Source organism: Xiphias gladius, chromosome 15 (genome assembly GCF_016859285.1).
Source record: "Xiphias gladius isolate SHS-SW01 ecotype Sanya breed wild chromosome 15, ASM1685928v1, whole genome shotgun sequence".
Classification (NCBI taxonomy): Eukaryota; Metazoa; Chordata; class Actinopteri; order Istiophoriformes; family Xiphiidae; genus Xiphias; species Xiphias gladius.
This window is the reverse complement of record NC_053414.1, coordinates 3,803,763-3,818,809: the sequence shown is the minus strand read 5'-3', so window position 1 is coordinate 3,818,809 and position 15,047 is coordinate 3,803,763. Positions and strand designations below refer to the sequence as shown.

General features: G+C 43.5%; 1 protein-coding gene across 1 annotated transcript in view; it reads left to right on the top strand.

Annotated features, from left to right (window-relative positions):
- Positions 1–228: 228 nt before the first annotated feature.
- Positions 229–15,047, top strand: part of ttbk1a (tau tubulin kinase 1a) — a 54,639-nt gene continuing 39,820 nt past the window's right edge. Inside the window, exons 1-4 of the mRNA XM_040145068.1 lie at positions 229–278; positions 8,612–8,770; positions 10,763–10,910; positions 14,426–14,499. Of these exons, the coding sequence (XP_040001002.1) occupies positions 8,663–8,770; positions 10,763–10,910; positions 14,426–14,499 (330 nt within the window). The 5' untranslated portion in view covers positions 229–278; positions 8,612–8,662. The remainder of the gene's footprint in view (positions 279–8,611; positions 8,771–10,762; positions 10,911–14,425; positions 14,500–15,047) is intronic.

Here is a 15,047-nt window from a genome sequence, read left to right as displayed (position 1 = left end):
AGGAGAAATAAAATCTGGTTTTTGTTTCTCTCTGGACTCCCTGGTCCTGCAGCGAGTCCGCGCCGGGCGGCCGGTCTGAGGACGGATCCGGTCTGGTTTGATATTGGGGACTGTTAGAGGAGAAATACATGGTGGTTTAGTCCTGCGGGAGTCTGAGGCCCAAACCCCGGCCCCCTTTCAGAGGAACGGTGGGTTTTCTGGACCAGGACGTTTTGTGCCGAAATAAAATCCCAGATGAAGATTCCCAAAAGGCGGAAAAGGAGCGGACGGTGCGCCAGGTAGGCCTGATCCGGACCAGATCTGGCCCGGACTACAGAGAGTAGACAGTGGGTGTGTGTGTGTCCTGCGGGGATGCGTTCAACGGGAAGTGAATTTATCGATCCGCGTCAGGGACGTTTGATCAGAATCGCCAGGACCGGGACAGATCCGGGTCGCGTGACCGTAATGATCTCTGATTCCTAACTTGGGTCAGTCCGGGCCAGATTTATTGATCAGTAGGATGTGATGCTGCGCAGGCGCAGAGAGGACCCATGACTGTGCACTGCAGAGAGGAAAGATTCAGTCTGAGTGATGCAGGGAGAGAGAAAGGGAGGCGGGGCGGGGCGGGGCGGGGCGGGGAGGGGGGCTGGACCTGGACCTGGACCTGGACCAGAGCGGAAGTGTGTCACTAAAACAGTCATTCAGTCTCTTATTCATCCATTTAAAAAAAAATTCAGCTCAGCTTGTTTCTTTATGGCGAAAATAAAAAGGGAAAGGGCAAGTTCCTCACGACCATTTTAATTTCAACGATTTAATCAGTCAGTGAAACAATCTCTCTCTGACCAATCAGATATTGTTGCCAGGGCAGACCCGCAGTTATGTTGCGTGACAAAGGTTAAAGTTGATAAGTACGGAATAACCACCTCAAACCCAAGTATTTGCTTGGAAGAGGTAATGACCACGTCGTCAGGTTGAAAACAGAACAAGTCGATTTTATTTTAAAAATCCTCAGTAATGAAGACCCTAATTTAACGTAATTTTTTTTTTTTTTTCATCATTTTTCGGCATAAATGTTATGTGTTGTCACCGTTTGCTGTTTTTAACATCGTAAGTTTTAATCGTTAATTAAAACAGTTCATTTTTTGAGCAGTCAAAGAGTCAAACAGTTGAGTATCAATAATAAACCTAACAAAGGCGAAGTGTGTAGATGAACGGGCCCAAGTACGGAATAACTGCTGAGCCAAAACACAGTCTTGAAATAATTTGATCTGGGGGAACAGGCATACAAGAGACGATGAAGGGCAAATAATGAAGGAACGGCCACGTCTTCAGACACATAAATATTAATAACTGCAAAACCATCAAACAACAAAAGAGCAAGACAGTTTTTATTTTTTTTTAAAGTCCCCAAGTAATTAGGAGCTCTGTTTACATTTTAGGTTCATTCGGTGACAGTTTGTTATTAATTGTTTTTATGTAGTTATTCTCTATTTGGTGATCTGAGCAGTCAGTATTTGTCGTCACAGATTATTATTTTCCAGACTGCAGTATTCTAGTATTAGATAGGATCATTTACCACATTCTTTTGTTTATGGATTGGGGCGTTGTTGGCGCCGTCTCTTGCTAATATCTTGCTCGAATTACACAAAAAAACGATCAAATACTTTAGACTAAAGTGTTTTCAGGTAAATAGGTAATGACGGCCACGTGACCTGATGAGATTTCTTTTACTAATGTGATGGCAGTTTGACATAATTTGCATTTGAATGTGTAACCTCTGGTATATTTGTTGCTAATATTGATTAGTTGTCCTATAAGTCTGTTTGGACTCTGCTCGTGTTTCTGCGGCAGCGTCTGTCCAGAGAAACTCTGACCCGCTGTCTGATTCCCAACAGCTCATCGGTCCGTCCATCTATACTCAGATAACAAATATGAAACTGTCGTGTGGTTGTTCTCCTTTTTCCATGTGGCGTCAAATCACCAGCACATTTTTGCTCAGCTTAAAAAGTTTGAACTCTCCAAACTGTTCATCGCTGCCCCGGAGTGACGAAGATCCCGCCTCTGGGCTTCGTCACAGTGAAGGCGTATTCACGTTGTCGCGGTGAGACGGCTTTTGCGTGCACCTTGCCATTAATGTGTGACATAGCGCGGACGGCCGAGCGGAGCAGGGGGTTCAAACTTTGACCCGACCTTTCTGGGTGCAGCCGACAGCTTTTGACCACTGCACGAACTGAGTGATGGAGGAAAAACGAATGATGTTACGTCGTTGGATTTCTAGAACTGTACAATGACGAACTGTCCTCATATCGAGACCACGCGGAAAAGATATTCGCTTGGCGAAATATCAACATGATGCAGCGACCAGCTCTGTCACAAAAAACAGTGTGAGTCTCATAAACATAGCAGGCTAATGCTAGCCATGTTAGCATCGTAGCTAAAGTGCGGCTGTTTAGTAATGTTACAGTGGTAAATACTGCGTCGCGGGACCTTTGTTTTTTTTACGCTTTAATGCAAGTTCGCCTTTAGTCATGAGAAATGTTCAAATGATCATTATAAGTGATGTTCGAATGAAAAAACAAAAAAAGTCAAAGGCCAGGTTACAAAAGCGTTTAAAACATCAACATTTTGCACCAAAATCAGTTCATTTCATCAGAATCGCGATGAGTGGACTGGATTCACTTGTGGTGGGGGAAGTGAATTCACGTGAATCTTTTGTTCAAATTTGTTGAACTTTGAGACGAGCAGATTTGCGCCGTTGACCAAGAGGGAAAATGTGTTGGCAGTGCTGACCTTTGAGTGACCGGAGAGCTGGAGAGTCCAAAATGGAGGAAGCTATCGTAGCCCAATGCCTGTGTGTGTCACCGTCCCGTTTTATTGAACGTATTGTAAATGACCAGTGTTAGCATGTTCCTAGCTGGCTAGCGTGTTAGCAGTTAGCTCGCCAGTAACAGTAGAGGGATGCAAACTCATCAGGGGTGAAAAGGGCGACAACGCTGTAACGTAGGTGCATTTTAGCTAAATGTCCACTAACGCTGCGTCAGCCATCGCCAGTTACAAGCTAACGAGTTAACAAACAATATAAACAACAGATGCTAACTGCACTTGCCATTCTGATACGTCTGCTAGTCGCTGATTTTGGTGCTCAACAGAGTCCTCAACTGAGTCTGGGTCTGCCTGAGGCTCAAACACGTGTGGCTGAATCTCTCCAATGTTGCTGCTAACGGTAGCCATCTTGGGGCGCGCTCTGCTCTTTCACCGACCACCTGGCGCAAGCGGCGGTGGTGGGCGGGGCAATATTAATTCCCTGTTAATTTCTTGTTACTTTTCGATCGTTGCAAACGCCGATACAGATTTAGCTGGTAGTTAGCTTAAATCAGGCAGTAAAGTTGTCCCGCCTGTGTATCGGTCGAGCTCTAATTTTGATGCTAATACTTTTATACTGAAGTAAAGTTTTGAACGCAGGTTTTTTTTTTTTTACACCTGTTAACAGTGTTTCTAATGTATTGCTACTTTTAATTAAGTAAATAAGTACTTCTTCCACCACTTAGTATTTCACAAAGTTTATTGAAAAGTCAGAAGAATTAAACATAAGTTTTTTAGCATGAATATCTTATATGTTTCTCATTTTTGTGACACCTCAGATTTATGTTGGGGTTGGGAACCACTGGTTTGGAGAGGTCAAACCTCTGAAAGACTAAAAGTTTAAAGTCTCTTGAGGCTGAAGTGATCAGTACACATCACAAAACAAACAAAAATGTGAGGTTTGTCCTGTGGGCGGCGCTAGAGGAAAGGTTACGAGGTCACCAAAATCAGTGGACTTCATCCTCTGGGGAGCAGGAACATACACAGTAAATTTAATTCCGAGTCTTTGTTGAGGCGTGTTCGTCTGGGGCAAAGAGCAACATCGCCACGTTGCGTGCAGCAGGTGCAAAAGTGTTTCGGTGAATCTGGAACCACATGGAAAAGGTAAATAAATCCAGTTTGTGTAGGTCATACAATTATATTTGCTGTCTGAGGATCTGAAGGTGTTGTCCCTCCCTGCTGCGCCCCCCCCCGTGAAATCACCGTTTGAGCCTGTGTGTGCGGGTCGGAGGGCTGCAGCGGTCGGTCGTCGCCCTTCTCCTCTCCTCGTTAACTGTGCCCTCTGTTTTGGCTTGTAGGCTAACACAGGAACAGGAAGGGTTTTGTCCCGCTCAGGATTTGTTGTAAGCCGTCAGGTTTTCCCGGAGCTCAGAAATATGGTGAGCTCCGACTGAATTCATCAGATCGAAAACTGGAATGATGCAAACCCGGCTTCTGGCAGAGCACCCCCCCTCCCCCTCCCCCCTCCCCTCCCCCGTCAAAAGATTGGTAGATTTGTAGGCAAAGAGCCGAAGAAGAAGAGCAGGCTGCGGTTTGGAGGTAGAGAAAGTGTCTGTGAGGATGTTTCACTCTGATCTGCTGCTGAGACGCTTGAACGCACCAGGACGCACTGCTGCTGGGTGACAGAGTTTCTCTCATTCGCGCTTATTTTACAACAAAGTGTTTCTTATCAATGTCATTATATACTATATACCATACCACAAGGTATGTTGCTGTACAATATCACAAGATACGAAACGATACAAGACAGTAAAATATAATTGAATGTAATACAATACTGTACAATTGCATGATGCTATATGGTACTACACAGTTATATCTGATACAATATGATATGACACAACACGATACAGCTCAAGATGACACTAAACTATACAATAATGTATGATAGATAACAATATGGAACCATGCTAGAGAGGTTATGGTACTATATACTACAACCCAACATGAAATTACATGGAAGGATACAAAACATTATCCAGTATCATATAACACCACAGTCTAATATGTTATATACCATATGATGCAGTGCAATACAAGTAGACACGATGATAAAATACTACATCATACAATAGTATGTTATACGATACTGTACTGCAGTGTATTATAAGACAGGAAACGTTAAATGACACTAAGCCGGATCAAACAATACTCTGTGATACAATAGGACATGATACAACAATTACTATATACTAAAAGACGTTACTGCTACGGTTTACTAAGATATGATCACAATACATTACAACACTATACCATATTATACAGTGCTTATACACTTACCTTTATTTTTACGTTTTGCAATACTAATCTGTGCAAATACCTCACTAAACTACACAATAGTTTTCTATACTTAATTGTACATACTATACTATGTAGTGTATACTACACGATGGTTACCTATATTTTGCTGATCTACAATGAAAAAATACTATACTATACTATATCACACTATACTGTACTGCAGTGTATATATACATATATATATATATATATATATATATATAAAACAATGCTATATTCTACGTTGTTTTTTTTATAATAATATGCATATATTGCTATAGTACTGTATGTACAAATACAGAACTGAATTTTATTATACTATATTATTCTACACTATAGCATAAGATATGATGTATTTCAATACGAAACTGTACTATAGCATACTTTACTTGTATTTTGCTGTACTACACTGTGCAGATACTATACTATACTACACACTCTATACCATAAAACATGATGTAATGGGATGCACTATATTAACACTGTAATATCTTTGCTATAACGTTATATAAGAATACTGAATTATACTATATTACGCTGCACTATACTATAATAATAGTATAGAATATAGAATATAATGGAATGGAATACGCTACACTTATCTGATAACACTATAATGACTTCTAAACTTAAGGTATAATATTATGTAAAAATACTACTACTAAGTTCTAGTATACTATGCAATACTATATAACCATATCAGACGTTGCTTTTGATAATACATGATTTACCTATATTCTGCTATAAAGTACTACATTATAATGTACCTATACTATATTACTATATACTAATCCATCCTAACTGTACTGCTGTATATAACAATTTATTACACGATATGGCACTGTTGTTTTTACAATATTACACATATATATTATATGCGATTGGCCAGTTACTCCCTACTGTGTTAGATATGCAGCCGCGTAAGACCGTCGCAGTGTTTTCAGGGAAACTCTGTGGCCCCGCCCTCTGCAGCGACTGGCGGCTCAGCAGCTTGTCAAGGCCTGCGGCAGGTTTCGCTACATCTCCAGTGTTACAGTCACACCCAGCCTCTGGCCGCTGTGCATCCGACGAGGACGATGCTGCTGCTGTTTAACAGAGCTGTATCACTGCAGGTGCAGAGAAGCCTCCTCCCCTCCTTCCCAGTCCGTCCGGACCGCTGTCGGAGCTGCTCTGACTGGAATCAACAGCGGACACTCTCCATTATATCTGCAGTCCGCCCGAGCTCTGCATGCACTGATGACGGCCCGTGGCATTGCATGCAGAACAGCATGGTTTGGGGACTGACATGCATCACTTTGAACTTCAAATTTCCCCCACGAATCCACTGAGAACCGATAACCATCCGTGGCAGATACATGTGTTGTACCAGAGCAGAGTGAAACCCAGAGCTCAGTTCAGGTCGACTGAGCGGAGAGCGCTAAATTGACACGTGATTAAAAAATGAATGTAGTCGTAGGCAGCGGCTGTGAGAGTGATGCTCAGTGAGACACAGGCCTGCAGATGTTACTGTTGTTCTGCGTTTAACGGGGCAACCGCATCCTCCACTACTAATCCATATTCAGTCTCAAGGAACAGGGTTTATGGTTGTCTAGTGCAGACTAATCAGCCACTCCAGGGTTTTAATTAATTTGCCAAAGCAATAATTAACCCAACTTCAACCAAGCCCCACAACATTTACAGTTTGTCAAGTCTTTGCAAGTTTGAAAATTTGAGCAATTGCCTCATTTTCTGCATAAAATCATCAGGTTTTGTACAAACACTATGAGCTTAGTTCAAGTAACACCAAACCTTGACTACACCAAAGAACTCTGGGACCTTTTTTCCCCTGAAGTCGCCTTCTCAGGTAGAGCTCACTCCCAGGCTGGTTGGTCCCCGACAAGCTCCTCCAGTTTAAATCTGAGAGAAGTGCCTCAGAGACGTCCAACTCAGTGCCAGGTACCTCAGCGTGACCGTTTGATTCATGCAGCTTCTCGGGGCGTGGTGCTCGACTTGGGAGCGTACGCTACCTGCCAGGCCAGATTCAGGAGAAAAAATTACCCACCGACCCAAGTTTAACTACAAGGCTAGCTGCTGCGACCGAACAAGCCCGTGTACCTAAATAACAAAACAAGTTATTTGTCACTACGGTACTAATTTTTTTCTTTCACTGTAAGGGCTGGGTATCGCTGATCGCTGATAAAATACAAAAACTGTTTTTCTCGGAACATAAACCTCTTTTTCTGCAAAACCCTTCTCAACAATTGACGAAGAAAATTTTTCAGAAATCCCAGACCTGTATAATAAAGTGTTAGTGAAGTATCTGAGTACAGACATTTGACACCAGCGTTCAGTATTTCGCAGTCCTAAAGACGCATTTCAGTCTGAAAGTCCTGAGGTCCAGTACCCAGCCTTTATCAGTATTATTAATTTTCTATTTTAGTTTTTCCCTCTGAACTGCATTTTTAAAAGAATAGTTTAAGGTTTTTGGGATACGCGCTGGCAGAGGGTTAGATGTTCAGATTTATGCCGCTGTCATGTCTGTACAATAAATACGAGGCTACAGCCAGCAGCTGGTTGGCCTATCCTAGCACAGAGACGGGGAACGGGGGGAAACAAAACAGCTAGAAAAAAACAACAGTTCATCATTTTACGTGGGATCGTGTGCCAGAATATTTCCTGGCAGCGAAGCCGCTGCTCGCAGCCAAGAAATAGAAAAACCCCCCACGTGAAACCACGATGCCTCATTTTAACACATCTGTTTTTGTACAGATTAAACAAACGAGATATAACGTGTCAACCAGTGAGCTTTGGGGGTGCTGGTAGGTGGGTTTTGTTACCTTTGGACAGGCTGGTCCAAAGGTAGCACCTCGTCCTTATGCTAAGCTAAGCTAATTCCCCGGCTGTAGACAGACATGACGTCGGTATCAATCCGAACAGCTAACTGCTCGGCGTATTCCCCAAAATGTCAAACTGTTCCTTTGACTTGAAAGCATAAAAGGTTTCAAATGTGATCACGGAGCAGTCTCTGTTAGTTCGGTTTGAATCCCATCAGACCTGGGCCGGATCATCTCGGGCTGATGGCGGTCGGTTCAGACGAGCCCGTTCTGATCTCCGATGATCCGGTCGTGTTGAAGTCTGTCGGGCCGTCGCAGCATCAAACCTGCAGCCGCAGTCAGGATGAGAGCGAAAGCGTCCGACTGCTTCCTCTGCAGACATGATATTTGCTCCAGTTGCTGCAAATACCATCACGCACCCCAACCCCAACCCCGGCTCCCCCCACCCCCACTGGCCTGTAGCCTGATCCAGCTGAAGAATGGCTTCTAATGGCAGCCAGCCATCTCTAATGCCTGTTGTGATACTGGACTGCCGTGAGCGTCCCAGCACAGGGCTGGGGTTAGACTGGGAGCCTCCCAGCACCAGGAGGACTTCTTTAAATGACCGACTTTTCTGCCCCGCTTTCCCTCCTTCCTGTCTCGCTTCCTTTCCCTCCCCTCCTCCCCTCCCCTCACAGATAAATGGCTCTTTTAAGCTGGGAGCTGCTCGTGTTCTGTCTGGCTGGCAGATGCAGTGCCTAGTCCCCAGCCTCCAGGACAACGCCAACATGAACGGGACGTCCGAGCAGGCCGACATCCTGCCGCCGAACTGCATGGTCAAAGACCGATGGAAAGTGGTGAGTCGGGAAACCGCCCCGTCCCCCGGGTCACTTCACAGGTTCTGCTGCGGAGCGTCACAAGCTTTGGGTTTTTAAACTTTCCTTTTTTTTCAGGATGTATTTGTAAAAATGAAAAATTATCATTCTTATTGTTGTTTTTTCGATTTCGTATTAATTATTCATTTTGTTTAGAATTTTTTTGATTATGTGTTTATTTTCATTTTTATTCATTAATTAATTTATTGGCACAAGTTAAAATCAAAAAAATATTTTGCTTTATGTGCAGCATTGCTCACCTTTTTGTTTTATTTTTGCTATTGCTGCTTTTTCAACTTACTTCTATCATTTCATTTGATATTATATTTTCATTTTATTTTTTAAATAGTTTATTTATTTTATTATATATATTTTAAAATAGATCTATATATGTTTATTTTTATGTATTTATTTATTGAAATTAAACAGAACATGAAAAGGGAACTTCAGAACAATGTACAGTGAGAGGAGAAAAAGCTCCCAATCAAGGTCTTGTTCATCACTTCTACCTAAATAATCTAACACAGTATTTACAATGGTGATGATAAATATAGGTTATGACCTCGTACAATAATAATAATAATAATAATCTACTGCAGATGATCTGAGACCGAGCTGAGGGTTTTGGGATGAAAGAGAGAGAGAGAGACACAGACGATCATTTTCTCAACACTCGTTACACATTTACTGTAAAATCCGTTTTACTTCAGCGTGAGTGTTGATTGAGTCCATTACTGACGGCAGATAAAGAATCCACCGTGGTCGAGATTCAACAGTCAACTTTATCGTTCTTGTCCTGGTCACATTATTATTGTCAGGTGATGCGTCAAGCAGGAGCCAATCAGGTAACTCCAACACCGCTGGCCGCTGTTTTTTAAAAGGGGTCTTTTACCTGTTTGTGCCCAGGGGCCCATTTTCTCATCTTCTGTCCTTGAGACATGGAATGTGATGGATTTTTCTCTCTCTTCGGGTCGATTTTCATTTAAATGACATGAAAAGGAAATGAAAGAAAACAACTTAAGACTGATGGAGAAATTGTAAAATAGTCGTGTAAAGAAACGAGTCATTTAAAGTAAACGAGACCAGTAGTTAAATGGCGGATACATGTAAAAATCACGGCTGTGGTCCCTCGAGCTTCCCTCGGTTTCTGAAATAAGAAATTACATAATGCAGCTCCTGTCTCAGCCAATCAGATCTCAGCGTGGAGCCTGCGGGCTGTTCGCACTTCACTGATCAATTTACTGTTTTTAGTGAAGCGCTGAGGCTCCACACACACACACGCACATGTCTGTATATGTATATAAATATAAATATATATACGTGTGTGTGTGTGTGTGTAAATATATATATAGATATATAAATATATATATACATATATATTTATGGGAGATGAAGGAAAGAAAGACAAAACTTAGCAGTGAAAGAAGGAAGAAAAGAGTGGAAGAAAAAGAAAATGAAAACAAAGGGGGGATAAAAGAAAAGAAAATGGAAGATAAGTGGCAAAAAAGAACAGGACAATCAAGAATGAGAAAAGAAGAAAAGAAATGTACAAAGACGGTTTAGGAGAATAAAAGAAGAAAAAAGGGTAAAAAGGAGGACAAAAAAGGAAGGAGGGAAGAACAGCTAGAGAGAGGATTAAAACAAGGGGATAGGGGAAGAAGAAGAATAGAGAGATAGGAAGGACTGAGGGAAGGTGGAAACAGGAGAAGAGGTGGAGAGAGATGGGGAGAAACAGGAAAAGAATAAAGAAATGATGAAACAACAACGTTTCTTCAAAGGGTTGAAATCTTTGAAACCTGTCTTGTAGGTTCAAGCTGAAAACTCAACAACTCTTCCGTAGTTTCTGTGAAGTTTCTGTTACGTTGATGTTGGTCTTTTAGTTTGGCGAAGCTGTTGCTCCTCAAGTTTAATGCTTTAGCCCCGAGATGAACAGGCCAAACTGATCCGGAGTCTGTCCTGCATCCCGTGTCCCAGCTGAAGAAGATCGGTGGGGGCGGGTTCGGGGAGATCTACGAGGCCCTGGACCTGCTGACACGGGAGAACGTGGCGCTGAAGGTGGAGTCGGCCCAGCAGCCCAAACAGGTGCTGAAGATGGAGGTGGCGGTGCTGAAGAAGCTGCAGGGTGAGTGTCCAAACCTTCGACACGCCGTCCCACAGGTAAACGCAGTTCAGGCCGGGCCTAAAGTTTGGATCTGTACCACTAGTCCGGTAACACACATGAGGTTTATTGTGAGATTAATATGTCCACGTGCTTACAGGTGTCCTGCTAACATGCTAAACGCGTTATGTTAGAAGTAAGGACACAAGGAAGCAGTGCTGCCAGAGTGGGGAGTTCCGCAGGCAGCCTGTGTCGAAAGTCATCGCCATAACTCACCATAAGTCACACAGCAGGCAGGATACGGGCATTTTTAGATTGGCGGGGACCTACGCTTTCCGAGGACGGGATTATCTCTGATGTCCGTCGCAACTGAATGACCGTAAACCGGCTTAGAAGTCATAGAAAACAAACGCTCCTCGCAACTCCAACTTAGCTGAGACTCGGCAAGTTTACTAGAGTATCCAGTTCATTCATAGATAGCTGACAGTACATCCAATAGTATATTGCAAAGGCCAAGAAAATATATATACATATTCATAATATATATATATATATATATATATATATGTATATACAGGCTACAGTATAGTATAGAATGGAGTATTTATAGTATATAGTTTGGAGGATATTATTGGTCCAAGACGAGACTGACAGGTCTGGGGGCGGGACTGAGAGAAAACGGTGCAATTGCAAACCGGTGCTCTCCTTCAGCACCACGTACGGCGCCGTGGGCACAGTTAGGCGCCTGATATATCGGACCCACGGTCGGGGTCGTTGACTCCAACTCGCACAAACCTCGCTCAGCTGAAGGATCGATGCGTCCGGCGGACAGGAGATTCACCCGAACAGCCGCTCTGCTCCCTGCGCTCTCTCTGCCACTAGGGGGAGGAGGGGGGGCGACGGCAGGTTAACAAGGGGGATGGTACCCCCCCCCCCCCGGGGGCATGGGCCAAGGAAGAACCCGTCACATATTGGTGCGGATCCGGTTTAAAGGATCCAGGAAACTTTATCTAACATCGTACATTAGGAAATGGAACAACCCAAACAGTGTTCAGTCTCTGGTCTGGGTGGAGGCGGAGGGATGATGGTGGTGCTGGTAGATAGGTGGTATTCATCACATAGGCATACAGCCTCAGGAGGGGTGGGCAGGTCTCGGGCCGAGGTTAGGACTCCGCGTTTTGGTGCTGACGAGAGAGTGAAGTGCTGAAGTGAATGCACATGTGAGTGCAGCGTCATCCCTGATGGCAGTTACTGTATCAGGCCCGTCTCAAGCTGTCAGTGGGCGGTGGTGGTGGCGGCGGCGGCGGTGGGAGCGTGTACCTCCGTTCTCGTCAAGCACTTGAACATCTACGGTCCGATGTGCCAACGCTGCACTGACCGGTACCAAGTCACTGACAATCACTGATACCAACTACAGAACGAGAGCAACCCACGGTTATAATAAAATAGTTTTAGTGTAATTATAACGAAACACCCTGCCACATGTCTGCTTCATCCTGTTATATGTTATTTCATTTCTCACGGCTACGTTGTCCGTCGAGGCAATGATTTTTTTTGTCCTGACACCACATGGAGGCTTCTTGTTATAGCAACTTACCAACTCATCATGTTGTTGAAAAGTTTGCTTCAACGAGATGCGATGGTTTCGTGAAACGACGAGAAGGTTTATGTGTCATAACAACGTGAAAAACAACTCGTCGTACAATGATCTTTTAAAAACGTTAAAAACAAGTTTGTTGTTGTAACTATGTGAACCAGACTTTGGACTTTGCCGTCCATTAAACCTGCCGCCTGCATAGGTAAAAACCGACCTAAAATAATCGGACGGAAGAAATCTGTCATCATCCAGTCACGCAAACTGTGTTTTTTTATTTCGTTCTTTCTTTTTAATTCTTCAGACTAGTTGGTGGTTTTGGCTAAAGCTGTCCCAGTTTCAATAAACAAGCCTGCTTGTTCAAATCAGATCCTGCTGGTAGGAAACCCGTTCCAGTTCAAACTGAAGTCAGAGCCAAAGGCGGGAAGATCTGATGTTTTGTGTGTCTTTTAGTGTAGTCCAACCCTTCAGTACCGATTTTCACAGCAGGGGCTGTTGTAGTCCACTGACTCTGCTCGGGACATACGGGTACGGAAGCTTCGTGGTTCTGTTCCGGAAACTGGAACAGAGTTTTTGTTCGTCTTTGTCTCCCCGTCTTCATTGTTCCTGGAGTCGGCTGCTGAAAACCCAACTTTCTACTGCGAGAACCAAAACTAATTCATGTGGTCCTGTTCATGACTTTGACAAAAAAGGAGAAACAAACATTCGGCTTTGAAGTTTTATGTTTTTACTTCCCACCAAGTTTCTCGCTGGTTACCAGACCCGGTCTTAAATTTTCAGAAGTTACAGGAGGGTTCAAGGTCTGGATGGTAAAAGCAAAACGACAGCTCTCGCACATATTGAATCAAATGCTGAAGAGAAACGATGATGATGATGGTGATGATGATGGAGAGTGTGTAATGTTATAAAGTCACCGTTGATGTAAAGCAGCGATTGTGTTACATGTTTGTGTGTCAGGGCAGGACGTGATTGGTCAGTTGATTAATGATCAGAGCCGCGTCCGATGAGTCACAGGAGCTCGGGTTTCACCGATCGACTGCTGAAGGTCCATCGGTCAAAAGCATCTTTAACTTGCTGCATTTACTGTCTGTACCTGATAAACTGTATAAAAGAAACAAACAAAACAAATAAAAACTTAAAAACAAAATATATATAAGTGACCAGGCTGCATTCAATAGACTTGTACGGATTCATTTAAACTTGAAGATTTGTTCTTAACTTTAGAATTTGTTAATTATTAGAATTCAAAATCTTAACTGAAAGTCTGACTGCCAGGATTTCCTTCCCTGGTTCCAGAAGAAACCTAGTAAGTTGACCTTGAGTCAAGAATTTTTTCACCCGACTGGTTCCGATTCAGTTCCTCTCCTCGCTGAACTCGATAAATCACTGTGAAACTTTGAAACGTCAGGTCGCCAAAAAGCATTGACAGGCGCTCGTACGCAGATTCAGTTTCCATCCGCCTGAAGCCTTTCGGTCAAGACGGGGTTTCGGGTTTACGCCGTAATGCTTCACGCGCATTGACCAGCCAGCAGCCACGTGCAGATCAGTATTGATATGTGCAGTAGGTCACTGTTAGCACCGTCAGTATTTCAATCTGGAAAACAGAAGACCAGTGACCCATCCGAGATACGCGGGTGAAAACACCTGACAGGTCTGAGTCATGTAACTTTATTTAAACTGGAAAAAAGACTTAATCCAAACAGAGCACGTGCTGGGTAGCACGTTAATAAGCATCAGCATCGGTTGAGCGGCACGTTCCAAAGGACGTTCACTCTGAAATGGTGGAAACTGGACATTTTACGTTGACTGGACACTGACTGGTTTCATTGAGTTACTGATAAAAGACGGGTTGATTTCACCGAGTTCTATTTTTACAGCGCGTCAGACGTTGTGTTGCATTAACAGGGTGTGAACGAACCTCTGCTCTTTCCTTGTTCTTTTTCAGGTAAAAACCACGTCTGCAAGTTTATTGGCTGCGGGCGAAATGACAAATTCAACTACGTGGTCATGCAGCTTCAGGTGAGTCAGCGTGTGGACGGCCACAGCCTGAGGGCTTTTATTGTGAAGGGTAACAACACAGAGGTGTGGAGGGCCACAGAGACGGATCAAATTCTTTAGCCTTCAACATCGTCTGCTCTAATGACGTTTCGACCCTTCACCTATGGCAAAGACTCATGGGAATTATATTTGTTGAATATTAAAAAAAAAAATCCAACCTTTGTAAAAATTCTGAGATTTGATTTGAGATTTTTCTGCTCGGTTCAGCAGTAGATTCCCATTTTTCTCAGGACGAGGACAGTAAACCTCAGGATCCTGTTTCATCCTCCCTGAAGTCTGATGCCGGTGGAACGGTAACCGGTTATGGAGCAGGACGCTGATAGATAGTGAGCTTTTTAGTATCAGAACCTCTGTGTGAAGGGACTTGACAGGTAAAACGATAGCAAACGGACACAAAACGACTTTTTCAGTGTGTGTGTGTGTGGGGGGGGGGGGCTTTTGCATGTGTGTGTCCAGGGGTCCGTTGTCTCATAGTCTGTCCATGACCGCAGGCTCTTCGGAATAACAAA